Below are 16,701 nucleotides of genomic sequence, written 5' to 3'. Positions count from 1 at the left end.
TCTAACATACAGGAAAATGCGTGGTTCTTCAAACAGATTATTTTGATCCATCAGATCATCTTTTGTGTCGACGTCATGCAATCAACTCGGGCTCATTCTCTCTCATTGATTATTGGGCCATTGATCCAACAGAACGATTACTGAACAGTAGGAGGCAGGGCCACATACTACAGGAGAAGAGATATCAAGACTGCTTTCATAAGCCATACATCACACCTGGATGTTTGTGTTACAATCGATATCATCATCTCCTCTGGGTAGAAAGCACCACTGCATTGACCCACACAATAAACGTTAGCACGCATCACACAAACTGTTTTCCCTCTAACATTCTGTTATCACAATATTTTCCCTCTGCCAATTTAAAAGGAGCCCATTATCTATTAAGAAACCACCGATATTGCAGGCCGCCGGCATCACACCAGAGTAAATATATACTGCTAGTGCTCGAAATATTCATCTCAGCCCCTCCAGCGTTAAAAGGATTGCTCAGTTGTCAGTTGTGATGCCCTCCAATCCACTGTTACTAGTCAACAGCGTTGGCTTAGCGCCAACGTATTCCGTTAGTGTGCACAAAGTTTAAGAAAGAACGAAAGAAAGAGAAAGAAAGAGTGGAGCCCTGAGATCCACATTATCAATCTCTCACCATGCTATAAAACACAGGAAAGTCTCCTTCTCCTCTGCCTTTTAAAAGCCCAGACTCATTATGTACTCCTTAAATCCACTATACTGTATATCTCTGTGGGAACTCCTTTATAGAAGCAGTAATTAATTAAAAGAGAAAGAACTGAAGTCTGTCAGTAAAATATCATTTCAACGGTGCCCAGGGAGAAGCATGACTTAAAATCCATTTAATCTGCGTTCACTATATTGAATGGAATGCCATGCTGTTGTGAGGGGGCGAGGGAAAGAGACAGCAAGGAAAGTGAAAGGGAAATACAGAGGGAGAGATTGTGCATGACTGTGAGGGAGAAAGAGAGATACAGAGAGAGAGAGTTGCAAAAATACAACTGAGAGAAGGTTAAAGCATTTCTTGCTTGGGTTGAAATAGGAAACGCATGCAGTGTGTGGAGAAAATGAGCCATTGATTTCTTTTCGTTTCCGTTTCCTCTGCACACCTTTCTGCGGGGGTCCCGCTCCGACGCCGTCTGAATTGGATCTGATATGCTGGAGCGTGGAGAGGCCCGGGGTCCCCTACCGTCTGCCACACTGTAGGAATGGCCCCTCCTGTCTGTGTAGTAATTACATGGCAGATTGGAGGTGCTCTGCCTCCTTCCACGCACACATCACAGGCACTGTGTGAGCCACTAATTCTCAGTGGTGGAAAGTAATTAACATTTACTTAAGTACCGTACTTGAGTACTATTTTGAGGTATTTGTACTTTACTTGAGTACCGGTATTTCCAATTTCCAATACTTTTACTCCACGGTCTTTACTCCATGGTCTTCAGCCCTAGACCATTTGAAAATAGCCTATACAAGCTCACAATTCGTCTCGATGCGACGCATTGGGACATTCTGCATTCATGATTACTTTTACTTTTAGCCCTTTAACTACGTTTTAATGTCAACACTTTCGTACTTTTACTCAAGTACATTTTAGAATTCCAGACTTCTACCTGTAACGGAGTATTTCTATATATTACAGTATTGACCCTTTTACTTAAGTAAAACATTTGAGTACTTTTTCTACCACTCCTTCCACACAGATATCACAGGCACTGTGTGAGCCACTAATTCTCTCCGTGTCCTTTCACTCCTCTGTGTCACCCTTCTCCCTCCCTCACACGACAGCTCTGCTGTCTACTCTTATAACCACATGAACCCTATAGTGTCCCCACTATGGGGAAAACATTAGGTTGAAAATAGCTGATCTACAAGCTCACGGTGTGGCCCATTGCATTACAGATTTTCAGAGAAATACTGTATGTAAACCAACAAGCTGTTTTGTCTCCCTGTAATAAATAGGTCATGTAGAGAGTAGGCACAAGTTACAACACATATTAATAATCCTCCCTCTTCTAAATATTTACGGCCACCACCAGTAGAGAAATATATTTTTCTCATTTGCCACATTTTTTCTCACATCTAACTACTCTGCATGTCAAAAACAAAAAACAAAACAAAAAACACAAACATATACGTACGTCATTTCAATCCAACGCACAGACCGCCAATCCGGTCATTTGTCATTTGGTGTTTTCAGTTTTTACGATAGAGAGCGCTCTTCTGCAACATGTGAGTTAACCTATTCCAGGTCAGATGTTTCTCTGTTTCTCTGTTTTTCTGTTTTCTGTTCCCAGACAATGTTTTTGGTGAAAACAAGCTATATTCAACGCACGCACGCACTCTTAGACACGTTCAAATGCACTTCCACAGTGACACACAGCCACTAATGCTTACAAATTCATGGTGTTGCTGACATTTTTCATCCCTGCTTGATGGTTAATGTGCCTTTGAGCAGAGACAAGGCTGTCAATGCCTAGTCCTCCCAGCTACAAGAGTGCTTATCATCAACCACACAACACACATACAGTACCTGCACTGCAACATCTGGAGTGTTAATTTAACTCTGAGATTAGTGATTACGCCCTTTCAGGTCCATTTATGACTGCCAAGACCGTCATATTACGACAGCCCATAACTAAATAACCGATGATCGAGTTGACAAAATGCATTTTCCGGGTGAAAGATAATACGATCATTCGCATCACACAGACATTGCGGGTCCCGTGGGTTGACAAAATAAGGTAAAAACACTGAAAAACAGAGGAATAATTAATGAATTAATACCTGGCAATCAATATGTGTTAAATGACCACTCCGAATTTCGAAAAGCGCAATCACTACACTGTTTTTTACACTTTTACACACTAGTTGAATTATAATATTCTGGATATTACTGTGTACACTGTGACATCTTCTCCGGCAAGCATTGTCTGTCAATCTCCCTCATAGAATGATCCACATTAAACCCTGCTGCTCTGTTTCACAGCATCAAACACAGCAAATTATTGCTCTGTAACGGCCTCTCATGTCATGCTCTAGAGACGCTCAACCCACTGAGTTAAGCGACCTGTAAGATGGATGAGCATTTCAGCTTTTCAAAGGCTCGGAAACGAGAATAAAGGCAACACAGAATAGTGGAATAAATGAGCAATGCCATTGTGGTCATTAACAACAATTACCCCCGAAATCGTTGCTCACCTTGCTTGGCAATTGGGAGATATTTCCTGCTTTGTGTAGGGAGACAAAGGTGACTTCATATGGCAATAAACGTTTAGAGTGCAAGAATGTAAAGTACCTCGCTGGAGCCTGAGGGCTAATTGATATTTTGTTCAACAATGTTTAGGGGAGACAATGCCTGGAAGTGTCTTGCAGTGTGAAATACAAGGTCTGTGAAATTATACAAGGTCTACAAGGCCAGCAAGGTAATGCTCAATTTATAACGAAAATAGTTGTACAACATGTATCGTTGTACAATAGTGACGTGACGCATTGTGAGCTTGTAGATCTATTTTCGACACACGACACCGGCATGCTACAAAGTATCGGGATTTCACGCCAATGGAAAGAATGCATGGCGGGAAAAACAGAAGCACTTTCTGTTCTACTTGATAGCATCAGTGAGGTACTGTTCTCTCTGCACTGACACAAGAGAAAAAAACACTGACACGTCGCTACTGAATGGAGAAGAAGAGGCACAGTCGAGTCCAACATAACAAGGCAAAAAGGAGAGTGCAATCAAAACAGAGAGATTGAGTCAAGAGAGAGGGAAAATATCTAAACAAGGGTAACAGAAAGGAAATGGAAAAAGCATTGTAACAGGGAAATGGATTTTGTGTGATTGGAACCGAGTCAGCTGGGATTTGACACACAAATAGATGGTGGTAGGTGCTAGAAACAAGTGAGTCAGCAGAAGATTTGTGGAGATTGACACAAACACACACATGCACGCCATTAGGGCATTCACGTGTACACACATGGACTTAATCCATGTCATCAAACTTCACTCCCCTGAGTCCCCTCCCTCCCATGTCCTCTCTTTGGCTTATCCCCCAGGGGGATGTGGCATTCATCTCAACTGTTCAACTGTTGAACCACCACAAATTAGTATACACAATAACATGCACGCACGCACGCATGCATGTCGCACGGACGCACGCACGCACACAATGTCCCAAAGGAATGAGTCTCGAAGGACTATCAAGCAGCAATTTGGTTTTCTAGACACTAATACAACCAAACATACTCTTTAGCTGAGAGGCATCAGTAATGTTTCATCCGTTTGCCAGATCCCAGCCATGTTCCACCTCACTAATCAGCACACCATTATGCTCCCTGCGTTCCCTGTGGCATGCCCACCCAACCATGAATGAAGCCAACAGTGCGAGCCAATCACAATCTTATTCACACTCTGCCTCCCCTCTGTGTCGACTTTAATATTTCTACAAAATGTGTTCCTTTGTTTACAATTGACCTAAGAGGTGGTTCTGGCCTGTGCTGCAATGGGCAAGACTACACCAAAGGAAATGCACCTTTTTAAAAGAACCCTAAATTACAGTTTGAATAAAAATTGCTCTATTCCAATGCAGAATAATGAATGTAAACTTGCGAGGACTCCATTGCCAAGGATATACCAAATCTGCATTTAGATGAAAATGTTTTTATAAGCATGACCCCTTTGAGACCTTCTTTGTTTGGATATACGTATGCTTTTCATTGTCCTCTGTGGCTTTTAATGAGAACCAATCAGACACAGGATTTGAATGTCAATCTTTACTGGTCCTCTCAGATTCCACTCTCAAGACTTATTTTATTTAGCCTTTACAGGGATCTTAAATGTACAAAGTCACACATGTACAGACATTAAACAAGGATAACCTTGTAAGGATAACTGGCAACTAAAATTAGTTGCCAGTATATATTATTGGCTGTAACAGAAAAGTAAGCTAGTGTGCAGCAGAATGTGTTACCATCTACCTTAATTTGGATTGATCTGCCAACCCATGTTGTCCTCTTTTTCCCCCCAAGTCAAGAACTATTCCAAATAATCCTCCTGTGCTGTTTTGTTTTGTGAAGGTACTGTATAAAGTTGCGCCAGGATAGGTCATAGTTTCATCTGTCAATGTACTGTAGATACTCCAGATTCTTTTAAAATGGCACCTTTAAGAGTTAGATTTTCTCACTTGAATTAGCTGTGTTATTGTCTCTGTGTTAAGACTGTTTGGGGAGGGAAGGTTGTGAGAAGAGATGCTTTAGACTCACCTCAAGGAACCTTCCCCTCTGATGGGTATAAGAAGAGGAGCATCTGATTTCCTTTACTCTAATTCACAGAGACACCCTCTTGATTGCCACCATTGGGCCCATCTGTCATGACTTCGAAGGTGTTCTCAAATTATTAAACACAGCCGGAGAGCCTTTATGTGCCTCATGGCACAGCACAGACAGCACACAGACTTGTGGCGGATGGTAATGTCATTTTCCCCGTAATAGGAACACAATGGATAACATCACTCTCTATTCGTTCCCCTTCTTGCTCCCTCTCTCTTCCATAGTCTGGCTTAGTCTTCCTTTCTCTGCCTTTACAATACAAAATACTGAGTATCAATGTAACTCAGGGGGCGAAAATGGACCTCTATGTCAGCTAAACTTTTTTACAGTCTCAGAGTAAATTATCACAAAGGCTCTTTCAAGGCTCAATCAAGACTTTGTAATATTTTACAGTGATCATCATTACTGAATCGCTGTCTGTCTGTGTTTCTGTCCTATTCCGGGTCACCAGTGAAATGCATGTTGGGACGGCTTCTGGGTCACCAGTGAAATGCATGTTGGGACGGACACAGATTAATACTGGGACACACTTTTCCGCATAACAGACCCACACAGGGAAAACAACTCGAAAAACAAGAAGTTAGCACAGTGATATTGATACACGTGGCCCAGGTGTGTAAGTATTTTACACTATGGTATTCAGCCAATTAAAATGAAGCAATGGAACTATAAATATTGTAAGAGTGCTTAACTGATCGCTGATAAAAAAATTCTGAGATTGTTTCCGAAAGTGTAATGACATTTGGACAGTTGCATATTGTCTTGGGAAGGTTACATCTATCTTCTATCTATCTATCTCTCTATATATCTATCTCTCTATATATCTATCTATAAATCTATCTATAAATCCACCAAAGTCCCTGTACGTCTGTCTGTGCATGTGTAATCCACGTAACTAAGAACCGTTCGACCCACCGACTTCAAATTCGACACACGCGTTCCACACCCCCACAGGGGGTGCAGTGGGCAGTTTTGAGTCGGTCAGACCAACGGTTGTCCAGAACCGCCACAAAAAGGCCTCTGGACAGGGTCCTGCCCAGGGTCCATATATGGAGCTGGCCTGAGCTGGCCTGTTCTGACATCATTCTGACGTCTAGAAAGGCCTCTGCCCGGGCTCTGGACAGGGCCCCTGCTCTGGGTCAATAAGTCTCTGTACGTCTGCTGTCTGTGTGTAATCCACGTAACTCGAGAACCGTTCGCCCCACCGACTTCAAATTCGACACACGCCTTCCACACCACCCCAGGGGTGGCCGGTGTCGACCGCCCCAAAAAGGCCTCTGCTCTGGATAGGGCCCCTGTGTCCATGTTCTGACATCATTCTTACATCTTCATAGACTCCATATTTGGGCATGTCTGACAAAAAACTTCAAATGGACATAAAAGGGACACAGACATACAGTATATGTGGGTGGGGCATCCATTTCCAACTTGCATCGTTCCAAGTAGGCCAGTGCCCAATGGGCACCGCTGTAGAGGCCCCATGGGCACCGCTCTAGTATTCATACATAACACATAACACATAAACATAGTGAGATGCACACTTTGAGATGAAGGTTAAGTACTAGAATATTGCAATTGGCCTCATACCTTCAGGTCAGATTTGCCACATATCGCGTGTGGTGTTCCAAGCCTCATGTGGCTTTTCCAAGTATCCAGCAGAGACAAGACCAAAGGCATGAAGTAAAACTTCTACTGAAACCTTTTTTCTTGTGTCTGCTGAATACAGGGAAATACAGTACAGAAGACAGAATCTGACAACAGAAATTCAGAAGTAGCCTACAGTATACAGTACACTGAAGAAGTTGAGCCAAGCTGTAGTTTTATCCTTTGGTATAAATAAACATTCCAAGGACAATAGCGGGGTGTGTGTGTGTGTGTGTGTGTGTGTGTGTGTGTGTGTGTGTGTGTGTGTGTGTGTGTGTGTGTGTGAATAAAACAAACTGAAAGAGAGAGAGACAGAGAGACACACACAGAGAGAAACAGAGAGAGACAGAGAGAGATGAAGAGCAGTTTCTTTTTTTACTGAAGATTCAGAACAAAGTCTAAGCAGATGCATTTATTTCTTCCTTTCATCATCGTATATTATGCATTTAAATTATATACAAATATATTTTGATTGATGCTGGTACCAACTCTACATCTCCTAATGATGGCAGCATGCACAAGCACACATGTGCACACACTCGCACGCACACACACACACACACACACACACACACACACACACACACACACACACACAAAAAGTGATGAAGTGTCTGATCACTGTCTATCCCAACAACTCAAAGCTGGGCACTGAACTCCCTGGAGCCCTCGCAGAGTTTGGAGTCGGTTCCATCTACAGTATGGACATCCGTCAGATTGACGGATCTGGACAACTGGATTTCCATGCATGCGTATAGAAGAAATTGCGGTTCTGGACAACCGCCTGATTATTTATTTGTTTACAAACAATTTCTCCAGGTCTTCATAACCCTCAGACAGAAGTCCATAATCACGGTCTGGATCTGCCCAATATAAGGCATTATCAACTGGCTGCGCACCTTAGGGTGCTTAAATCGGATCCTTCCTCGATTTGGCTTGATATTGAATCTTCACAGTCCCCTCTCTTCACAGTGCCCTCTTTGGAATTTAAAGACCTTAAGTCGATTAGAAAATGTTGTTCTAACCCCATCACGCTACGTCTGGAGGTTTGTCTGTACTATTGAAGGCCGTGCTAAACTGACATCTCCCCTTACTTTAGGCCGGGACACTCAGATAGAGGCTTTAAGGTCTGGCATGAGAAGGGCATTACCAAACTTGGGGATCTGTTTGATGGCCAGACCGTGATGTCCTTTACACAATTGCAGCAGCGCCATGGGTTGCCAAAATCTAAATTTTTCAGATATCTACAAATTAGACATTTTATAACTGAGGACACTTGTAACCAATATTTCCGCTTCACAGGTAGAACGAGCCCTCTCTTTGCAGTTTTCCAAAAAACAAATTTCAATTTTGTGAGACGTATTGAATTCCAACTCATCTTTATCCTCTCAGATGACTAAGCAGTCCTGGCAAAAATATTTGGACGTCTCTATTCATGATGAGGACCGGGCGGATATGTGGGCCTATGCAAAACAGATTTCCGTTTGTAACCGAACTAAATCCATCCAGTTCAGAATATTACATCGTATACATACAGTATAACTCCTGCCCTCAAGAATAAAATGGATGTGCGTTTGCTTTAAATGCAAGACAGAGATTGGTAATTACATTCACTGTGTTTGGTCCTGTGTGAAGCTTCAGAACTATTGGTATGACATTGTATCGGAACTCTGTTATTTTTGGTGTCCCAATTGATTTAAACCCCTTGTGTCTTTTACTTGGTCTCCCAGATGATCACATTATAGATGTCAAACATAAAAGGTTGTTCAACTTATTAACGTTTGCTGCTAGCAAGAATATTCTTTTGTTTTGGATCAAGGATGTTGCTCTATCAAAGAAACCATGGCATAATTATTATAATGGACTGTATTCGTTGTGAATACATTATGTTGCATTCTAAATTGGACAATTTGGATCCTTATTTAGATCATATTGGACCTACATTGTCTGCCACAGTACTTGGAGGTTTTCCATGCCAACCTTAGATTCTTTATATGCCATTTGGGTATGGGGGGGGGGGGGGGTTGTTATGTTCTTGTTGTGTTTGTGTGTTGTCTTTAATTTTGTTAAAACCAATAAATATACTTTATATATAAAAAAATAAGTCCATAATCACTCTACCCTCTGTGCTATTGACCCTCAACTCATATGATGTCATGTCACAATGATTGCATGATTTCCAATGCTCTCCTCTGTGCCAGTCCCTTCAGACCCCCCTGTTTTGGCAGTGACCTTGTTATTTCAATCCATAGATCATAAACACATATTTCTGTTGCCACATTCATCCTATGACTCTGTCCATACTCAGCTACAGCTACAATAAACTTCTACACTGTTGGACAATGTTTTGGTTAAAGCCTTCTACAGTAACCTTGTTAGTCGTTATCCAACCCTTGGTATGACCAGCAGAGAAAAGTGTTTTTTGCAGAAGGAGAGGTCAGTTTCCTAGGTAAGTAGAGACTTTATCCAGAACCAGGACTTTATAACCTATATGGAATATATGCGACGTAACTTCTGAATCTCACAATAACTTTATCACTAATTGAATTATTCACTAAATTACCTAAACTATATTTTTTCTGTGTCGTCTGAACTATTAATATTTATGGGTCTTTATTTGGTCTTTTCCATTCTGGGTTGTGCTGTCTTAAAGTGACTGTACTATTTTCTGTAACATCAAAGTTTGACTTTAAAAGTAATATTGATTCCTTTGGGCATTTTGACATGTATTGGGTAATATTTAAAGGTGTTTATCATAACATATTTAGCACCGCCTATCAACTCCATGCACTTGACTCCCTTGGCCCGTCGGCGAACGATTGACTCTAAGCTGTTTATGTTTAACAACAAATGTCAGGCATAGATCATGAAGCAATCAACTCCACATGTTGAGGAGCTTATATACAGCACACCTCACTTCTCCCCATTAAGGGGTGCTACTACAAATGTGAAAAGATGAACCCTATGTCATAGAAATGCCATTTCCCTGCGCAGCTTCCTTGGGTTCCTGATGGCTGCAGCGGTGCAACCCATGACTAACAAAGCCCTGGATAGGCTACCTAGCCTGATGTAGATATGCACTCCACGGAGCACCCCATTCTAGTACTTTGTGTTACTTGTATTACTTTTACTCTTACAGTCTGTGCTACTCCTGTGTTTCAACCTTGCTGCTGTCGCTGCTATAACACCTGAATTTCCCTCCAGGGATCAATAACGGTTTATCTGATCTGATCTGTCCTTATCTTACATTGTACAGAACATACACCACTCCATACTCACATCGGCTGCCTGTCAGGTGACAAATAGGTGTGTGTGTGTCCGTGCGTGCGCACACACGCGCATATGTACGTAGACGCAGCATGTCCTCTGCAGAGAGTCATGCTTTTTAGAATGACATCCCCACGCTGGTATTTTGTTTCTCATGAGATCCTCTCCTTCCTGCCTCTCCTCTCATCCTGTCCTCCTCTTGTCATTCTGTCTGTCAGAGCACCAATCCTCTCATCTCCCATATTCTTTCAACTTATCTCTCTCTCTCTCTCTCTCTCTCTCTCTTTAATTCTAGTTCTCTCATCTAATCCCCTCTCCTCAATCTTTCCCAGCAGCACCTCTCTCTCTCATCTGCTCTGTCTTTGTCTACCTCTCTCTCTCATCTGCTCTGTCTTTGTCTACCTCTTCCTGCTAATATCCTCCTCACTCTCACTCAGCTCTCTGGTTCCCCTCGTATCTCCTTCATCACTGTGTCTCTGTTCCACCAGTCCACCCCCCTCGTCTTATCTGACCTGATCATCACTAGAGCATTCTCCTTTCTCCTCTCTTCCCATCTGCGTGTTTTAGCATGTTCTCCATTTCCTAGCTTCCATTCTTCTCTCTTTCTCTTCTCTGTCACCAGGTTTCCATCTTCCAATACTCTTGCCCCCCCCCCCCCCCTATAGGGTAATGTACAGTATATTATAAGTCAAGTGTCTCACTCCCACCCCACTCCTGATGGTGTCTATTAAGCTGTGCAATGGCTCGCGCCAGGCTGAGCCACACTTCACAGTAGCTCATCTGAGGTTGCTAGCAGTGCTGTGACTCACTTCTGCACCCTGTGTGGTTCAACGTTGCATGTATCTGGCACGGCAGCGCAGGGTCAGCATTAATGCACATGTAGGCACACGCAGAACAAACCAGAGAATGCATGCAATGACACATTAGAAAGCCTGAGTGTCTAATTCAAACACAAAGTGGTTTCTTTATATTTTGACGGCTCAAAAGTGTTTCTTGAATGTTCATGATAAAATGGTACCATATTATAATGAACATTAGTGAGGAGCTGAGGACGAAAATGGTTGTCCTTTAATCTGGTCTCCGCCCATCACACCTTCCTCTCACTAATGCCTCCATCCCTCTCTCTTAGCTGTCAAATGAACATGGAGCTTCATTGCCAGCCAGATCATCCCCCTCTGTGCCAGCCGGCTACCACCCATCAACAATTTCCATATTAATTCACCCAAGAAAGAGGCCAAGGTGGGTAGAGTGCAAGAGAAGAATGCCAATTCCCAAAGAAATAACCTGCAATCAGCTTGTAGCAAGTGTTTGTGTGTGTGTGTGTGTGTGTGTGTGAGAGAGAGAGAGAGAGAGAGAGAGGTTAACATAGTGTAGAAGTGAAGAGTTGAAGAGAAGTACTGAAGTAGGAGGAGCTGGGTGTTGAAGTAGAAGGAGTTGGGTGTTGAAGTAGGAGGAGCTGGGGGTTAAAGTAGGAGGAGCTAGGTGTTGAAGTAGGAGGAGCTGGGGGTTAAAGTAGGAGGAGCTGGGGGTTAAAGTAGGAGGAGCTGGGGGTTAAAGTAGGAGGAGCTAGGTGTTGAAGTAGGAGGAGCTAGGTGTTGAAGTAGGAGGAGCTGGGTGTTGAAGTAGGAGGAGCTGGGTGTTGAAGTAGGAGGAGCTGGGTGTTGAAGTAGGAGGAGTTGGGTGTTGAAGTAGGAGGAGCTGGGGGTTAAAGTAGGGGGAGTTAGGTGTTGAAGTAGGAGGAGCTAGGTGTTGAAGTAGGAGGAGTTGGGTGTTGAAGTAGGAGGAGTTGGGTGTGATTCTGAGTGTTCCGAGTGTCGCGCACGCGCGCACACACACACACACACACACACACACACACACACACACACACGATAGTGTGCATTTATTTTATATGCTGCATTGTCAGCGCTGCACTGCCCATAAGGGTCTGGATGCTGAGTCATGGAACCTTCCTACAGTAGCACCTCTGCTGTTTGTCTTAACATTAGGGAAAGGCAATACCATGCAGAAGACAAACTCGTACAAACTCTCTTTAAAACACAAACATGCATGCGCCCACAGCCACCCGCAGACAACCAGGAGATACAGGAAGCTAGGGCACCAACAGGTCAGAGAGAAGCTCATGACTGTGGGTTCATGCCCGCATCTGACTTGCACATTAAAGAACTTTCTGCACTATACAGATAAAAGTGTCAAACAGAGCGATTGTGGGAAGGCAGACAAGAGCAGGCAGGCAGATACACAGATAGTACAACTCGAGAGTTTCTTCTGCATGGAACCTCTGTTGCTTTCCCTGCATAGTCTGTCTCCCTTGACACACCTCTTTTTGCCCTGAGAAGTGTAAGTAAGCAGATAAGCGAAGCAAACAAATTAAAAACTATATGAAACGTTTGGATAACATGCTCACAAATACTGTGAGTATTAAGTTTGGGAATTATAACTGCAGCATTTCAAATAAGTTAATACTTTTAAGTCAATATCAGAGTGAAGAGAAACAAGAAACTGAGGTCAGAGAGAAGGGAGACAGGCAATAAATAACTGAGAATCAATCAGAATTTTAACAAGTCCTAGTAGACCTATCCGAGTCTTGCAATAAAAACATTTGAAATGTTTTGCCAAGCCAAGCCAAGCCAAGCATATGGGGAGATTTTAGATTCACGCTCTGCCCTGAAGTTCTGTCCAAACTTAAAACATTGCAAAGCAAAATAATGGATGGTTTGCTAAATGGTGATTTCACAACTCAATTTGTCCATGCCCATGTTTCTTTGTTTAAATAGCATGGGTCTGAAACAACAGTAACATAATAACAATAGTATATGGATATATACTGTTGTCAGTCCACACATAGGTCTGGTTCACCATAGCTTGTTTTTCTGTGATTCTAATTCTGTTTTAAAGTCACTCACGCCAAAGATTAAGGAGACTTTATTGATTTAATTGCTTGTTTGCATGCGTTTGTACATTAGTTCTGCATTATTGCATGTGTTTATATGGAGATAATAAAAATAAGTCAGTGGGCAGAAGAGATGTGGAATTATATCTGTATAGAAAAATATCTATACACGTGTGGACAGAGGTCTCATACAGTACTTTAAATGTCTCAGGATGCCTCTCCTTAAATGTGGTGTTGGTATAATTATGAGGAGATACTGTAAAACAAGTACAATAAACTACTAAACTAAACTACTACATTTGCTTCATACAAACATGTATACCTTTTCAGGTTGGTGATGTTGAGAACTAAACATTCTCATTTTGATTTCAGCTACTGGTTACTGAAAGAACTTTAGGATTATATAGTAGAGTTTACTGGGACTACTGAAATCAAACTGATTCATTGATTAACTGACTAAGAGGGGACAGAGCAAGACACTGAAAGAAAGTGCATGGGAGCGGAAGATAGATTGACAGAGCAGGACGGACGGACGGACAGACAGACAGACAGACAGACAGACAGACAGACAGACAGACAGACAGACAGACAGACAGACAGACAGACAGACAGACAGACAGACAGACAGACAGACAGACAGACAGACAGACAGACAGGATCCCCTCTGCCCATCATCTGACAGTATAGACAAGTGGAAAGCCTGCAGCACGGGCCTTTCGGTGCTTTGCACTAGAGAGCTATTTGCAGTTTGTGTCCCGGGTGCCAGTATCATCCATCCTGATCTCGTTGCACGTCTTCAGGCTAGCGCTCAGTCCTTGTGTATCTGTCAAATGCACAGAGGCTGCGATTTCATCGCTGACACGACAAGACATTCGCATTGCGAACTACATTGATGATTGGCTTTTGGAGACAGTAACCGAAGCAGAGCAGAGAGCACACACAGTGGCGGAGGTAGCATTTCTTTCCTGTATCCTCAACTTACATCGCTCCTGTCTTATACGCTGTGACCGAGAAGTCCGGCGCCCCATGGGCAATCGGAGTGAATCAAAAAACAGAGGTTGCATACAGTACGTAACCTAAGATCTTATGCAAGTTTTCCGAACAACGAGTCCAGTGTGCAACCACCTTTACTCTGTCACACGGATTTTCCTGGAGGCTTAAACATGCCTAAAATCAGATCTTGAACACAACAAAACTTAAACTCAAGATTAAATGGGAGAAATCTAAAAGTGATTGGATCAGACTTCCTTCGGATACATGGCGAATGCATTTATGCATTCAGTGCACTGAAGTTTTTTAATTCCCCCCCCCCCGCGTTCCTGGGGGTCTGGATGTTCCGGGGGCCCCAACATGGTAACTCTGTCATTTCTCTACCGTTTCGGCACAGAGCAGCTCACCAGAACCAGCCCCCCCCCCTGGGCACGTTCCTGGGGTCTGGATGATCCGGGGACCCCCCGGGGACCCCCACATGGTAACTGTAATTTCTCTATCGTTTCACGGACGCGGGAAAACCTAATGTAATGTAAAACCTAATGTGAAAAGTAATGAGGTACTTCCTTGACCTACTGGTAGCATGTAAAAGAAATGTGGTGCTGATCGGTCCAGTGGTTTCTGAGAGTAGCCCCAGAGTCACAGACAGACTCACTGAACTCAAGTCTAGACAGCCTCCAACAGTACAATGCTGTAAAAAAACTAGCCTGGAAAGCAGACAAATCTGCCATTGCACTTGTAGTGCAGCACCGAGTGCAGCGCTACAAGCTTGTAGGTCTGCTATTTTTGAAAAATTGTTAAAATGTAGTGCTGTTTGAATATATATTCTTTCAGAGCCAACGTTTTTAACTCAAATCTTTGCTTCTGGGGGGTCCCTGGAACAAACCAAAGTAGTTATGAACCAATTAGGGCCCAGTATGCAAATATGGGGTGGGTTTCTGACTTTGGAAATGCAGGTTCCACACAGAGATTCCAGATGATACCACTATCTCCGGATTCTACACACTGATCTTAGTCTGGCCATGCCAGGCTAATAAAAAAAACTACACAACTAGAACAGAGTGTAATCTTTGTCAACATTATACGTTATCGATCGATTCATCTGCTCCTTTCTATAGGGAATATTTTAGAACATTAAATTACGTTTATTTGCTGTCTGTGCAAAACACTGAGTTATTTTAATTTCGCTGAATGTGAAATATAATACCGATGTCATGAAAATATTGTTTTAGTTTTCCACAATGGTAAATTCAAAAATAATACAATACTGTAGGCCCAGTGCTGTTTTGGTGAGTGGTGGTAGGACCTTAACACTCTATAAGGCCATTTGCCCTTTTAATTATAATGCTGCGATCACATGGGATCAGGCAAGCGGTAGACGGCAAACGAGAAGTAATTGTAGTTAGTGGACGGGAGCAGGACGGTAAACGGAACAGGACGGCCCTGGCATTTGTGGTCTTCACCGGCCCAAAGACGGCCTATAAAGACGGCCAAAAGATCCTACTATGTCTTTTTTATTACTTTTTCTTTTTGTTTTGGCTCAGCCCCGACCCGATGACTGCCCAGCCCTTCTGGCATCTGCCAGAATTGCCTGTCAAGTCTGGGCCTGAGTATACTGTATCAAACTGGAATGACTAGAATGTACCGCCTCATCCTCAGTTCGCTTTACTTCCTCCAAAGAGGATAATACGATCTCCAACCATGCAACAACACATCCACTCACCAACTCACCAGCTCATGGTCAACAATGTATGGGGTTAGTAATGAGAGGGAGAAACTCACCAGCTCATGGTCAACAATGTATGGGGTTAGTAGTGAGAGGGACACTCACCAGCTCATGGTCAACAATGTATGGGGTTAGTAATGAGAGGGAGAAACTCACCAGCTCATGGTCAACAATGTATGGGGTTAGTAATGAGAGGGAGAAACTCACCAGCTCATGGTCAACAATGTATGGGGTTAGTAATGAAAGGGAGAAACTCACCAGCTCATGGTCAACAATGTATGGGGTTAGTAGTGAGAGGGACACTCACCAGCTCATGGTCAACAATGTATGGGGTTAGTAGTGAGAGGGACACTCACCAGAGCTCATGGTCAGAAGAACGGGTAAGGCCAGCAGAGCCTGCAGTCCCCACACACACAACACACCCGCCATTCTGCGGCACCTGGATACAGAGAGGGAGAAGAAGAGACAGAGAATCAGTTATGTCGTTTTCCTAGTGTTTCATAATTGAACACAGCTGGAGCGCTACCATCTGTGCAAATGAAGTTATACTAATAGTAATTAGTGGAATGATTAAAACACATATTTCGTTTACGTAAACCTAGTTAATTGTTACATTCAGATTTCCAGGATTTTTAGGTAGTTCATGATCATGATTAGATAAGAGGTATGATTAATAATATTCAAGGCTTAACCCAGGCGGGAACACCTTTTGGTGTTAGCATTACGTTATGCTTTAGCCATTTAGAAATAGCAGATCTACAAGCTCGAGCTTGTAGGTCTGCTATTTTTGAAAAATTGAAGAACGACTGACATAGAAACAGCTTTTTCAGAAAACTGTCATTTTCAA

The 16,701-nt window shown here is 42.9% G+C and overlaps 1 protein-coding gene across 1 annotated transcript in view; it reads right to left on the bottom strand.

Annotated features, from left to right (window-relative positions):
• The window catches only part of ncanb (neurocan b), a 133,576-nt gene extending 117,321 nt beyond the window's left edge, over window positions 1–16,255 (bottom strand). Inside the window, exon 1 of the mRNA XM_080770516.1 lies at window positions 16,211–16,255. Within this exon, the coding sequence (XP_080626642.1) occupies window positions 16,211–16,220 (10 nt within the window). The 5' untranslated portion in view covers window positions 16,221–16,255. The remainder of the gene's footprint in view (window positions 1–16,210) is intronic.
• Window positions 16,256–16,701: the final 446 nt, after the last annotated feature.

Source organism: Protomyctophum bolini, assembly GCF_963924005.1.
Source record: "Protomyctophum bolini genome assembly, chromosome: 8".
NCBI lineage: Eukaryota > Metazoa > Chordata > Actinopteri > Myctophiformes > Myctophidae > Protomyctophum > Protomyctophum bolini.
This window is presented reverse-complemented; position numbering and strand designations above follow the sequence as displayed.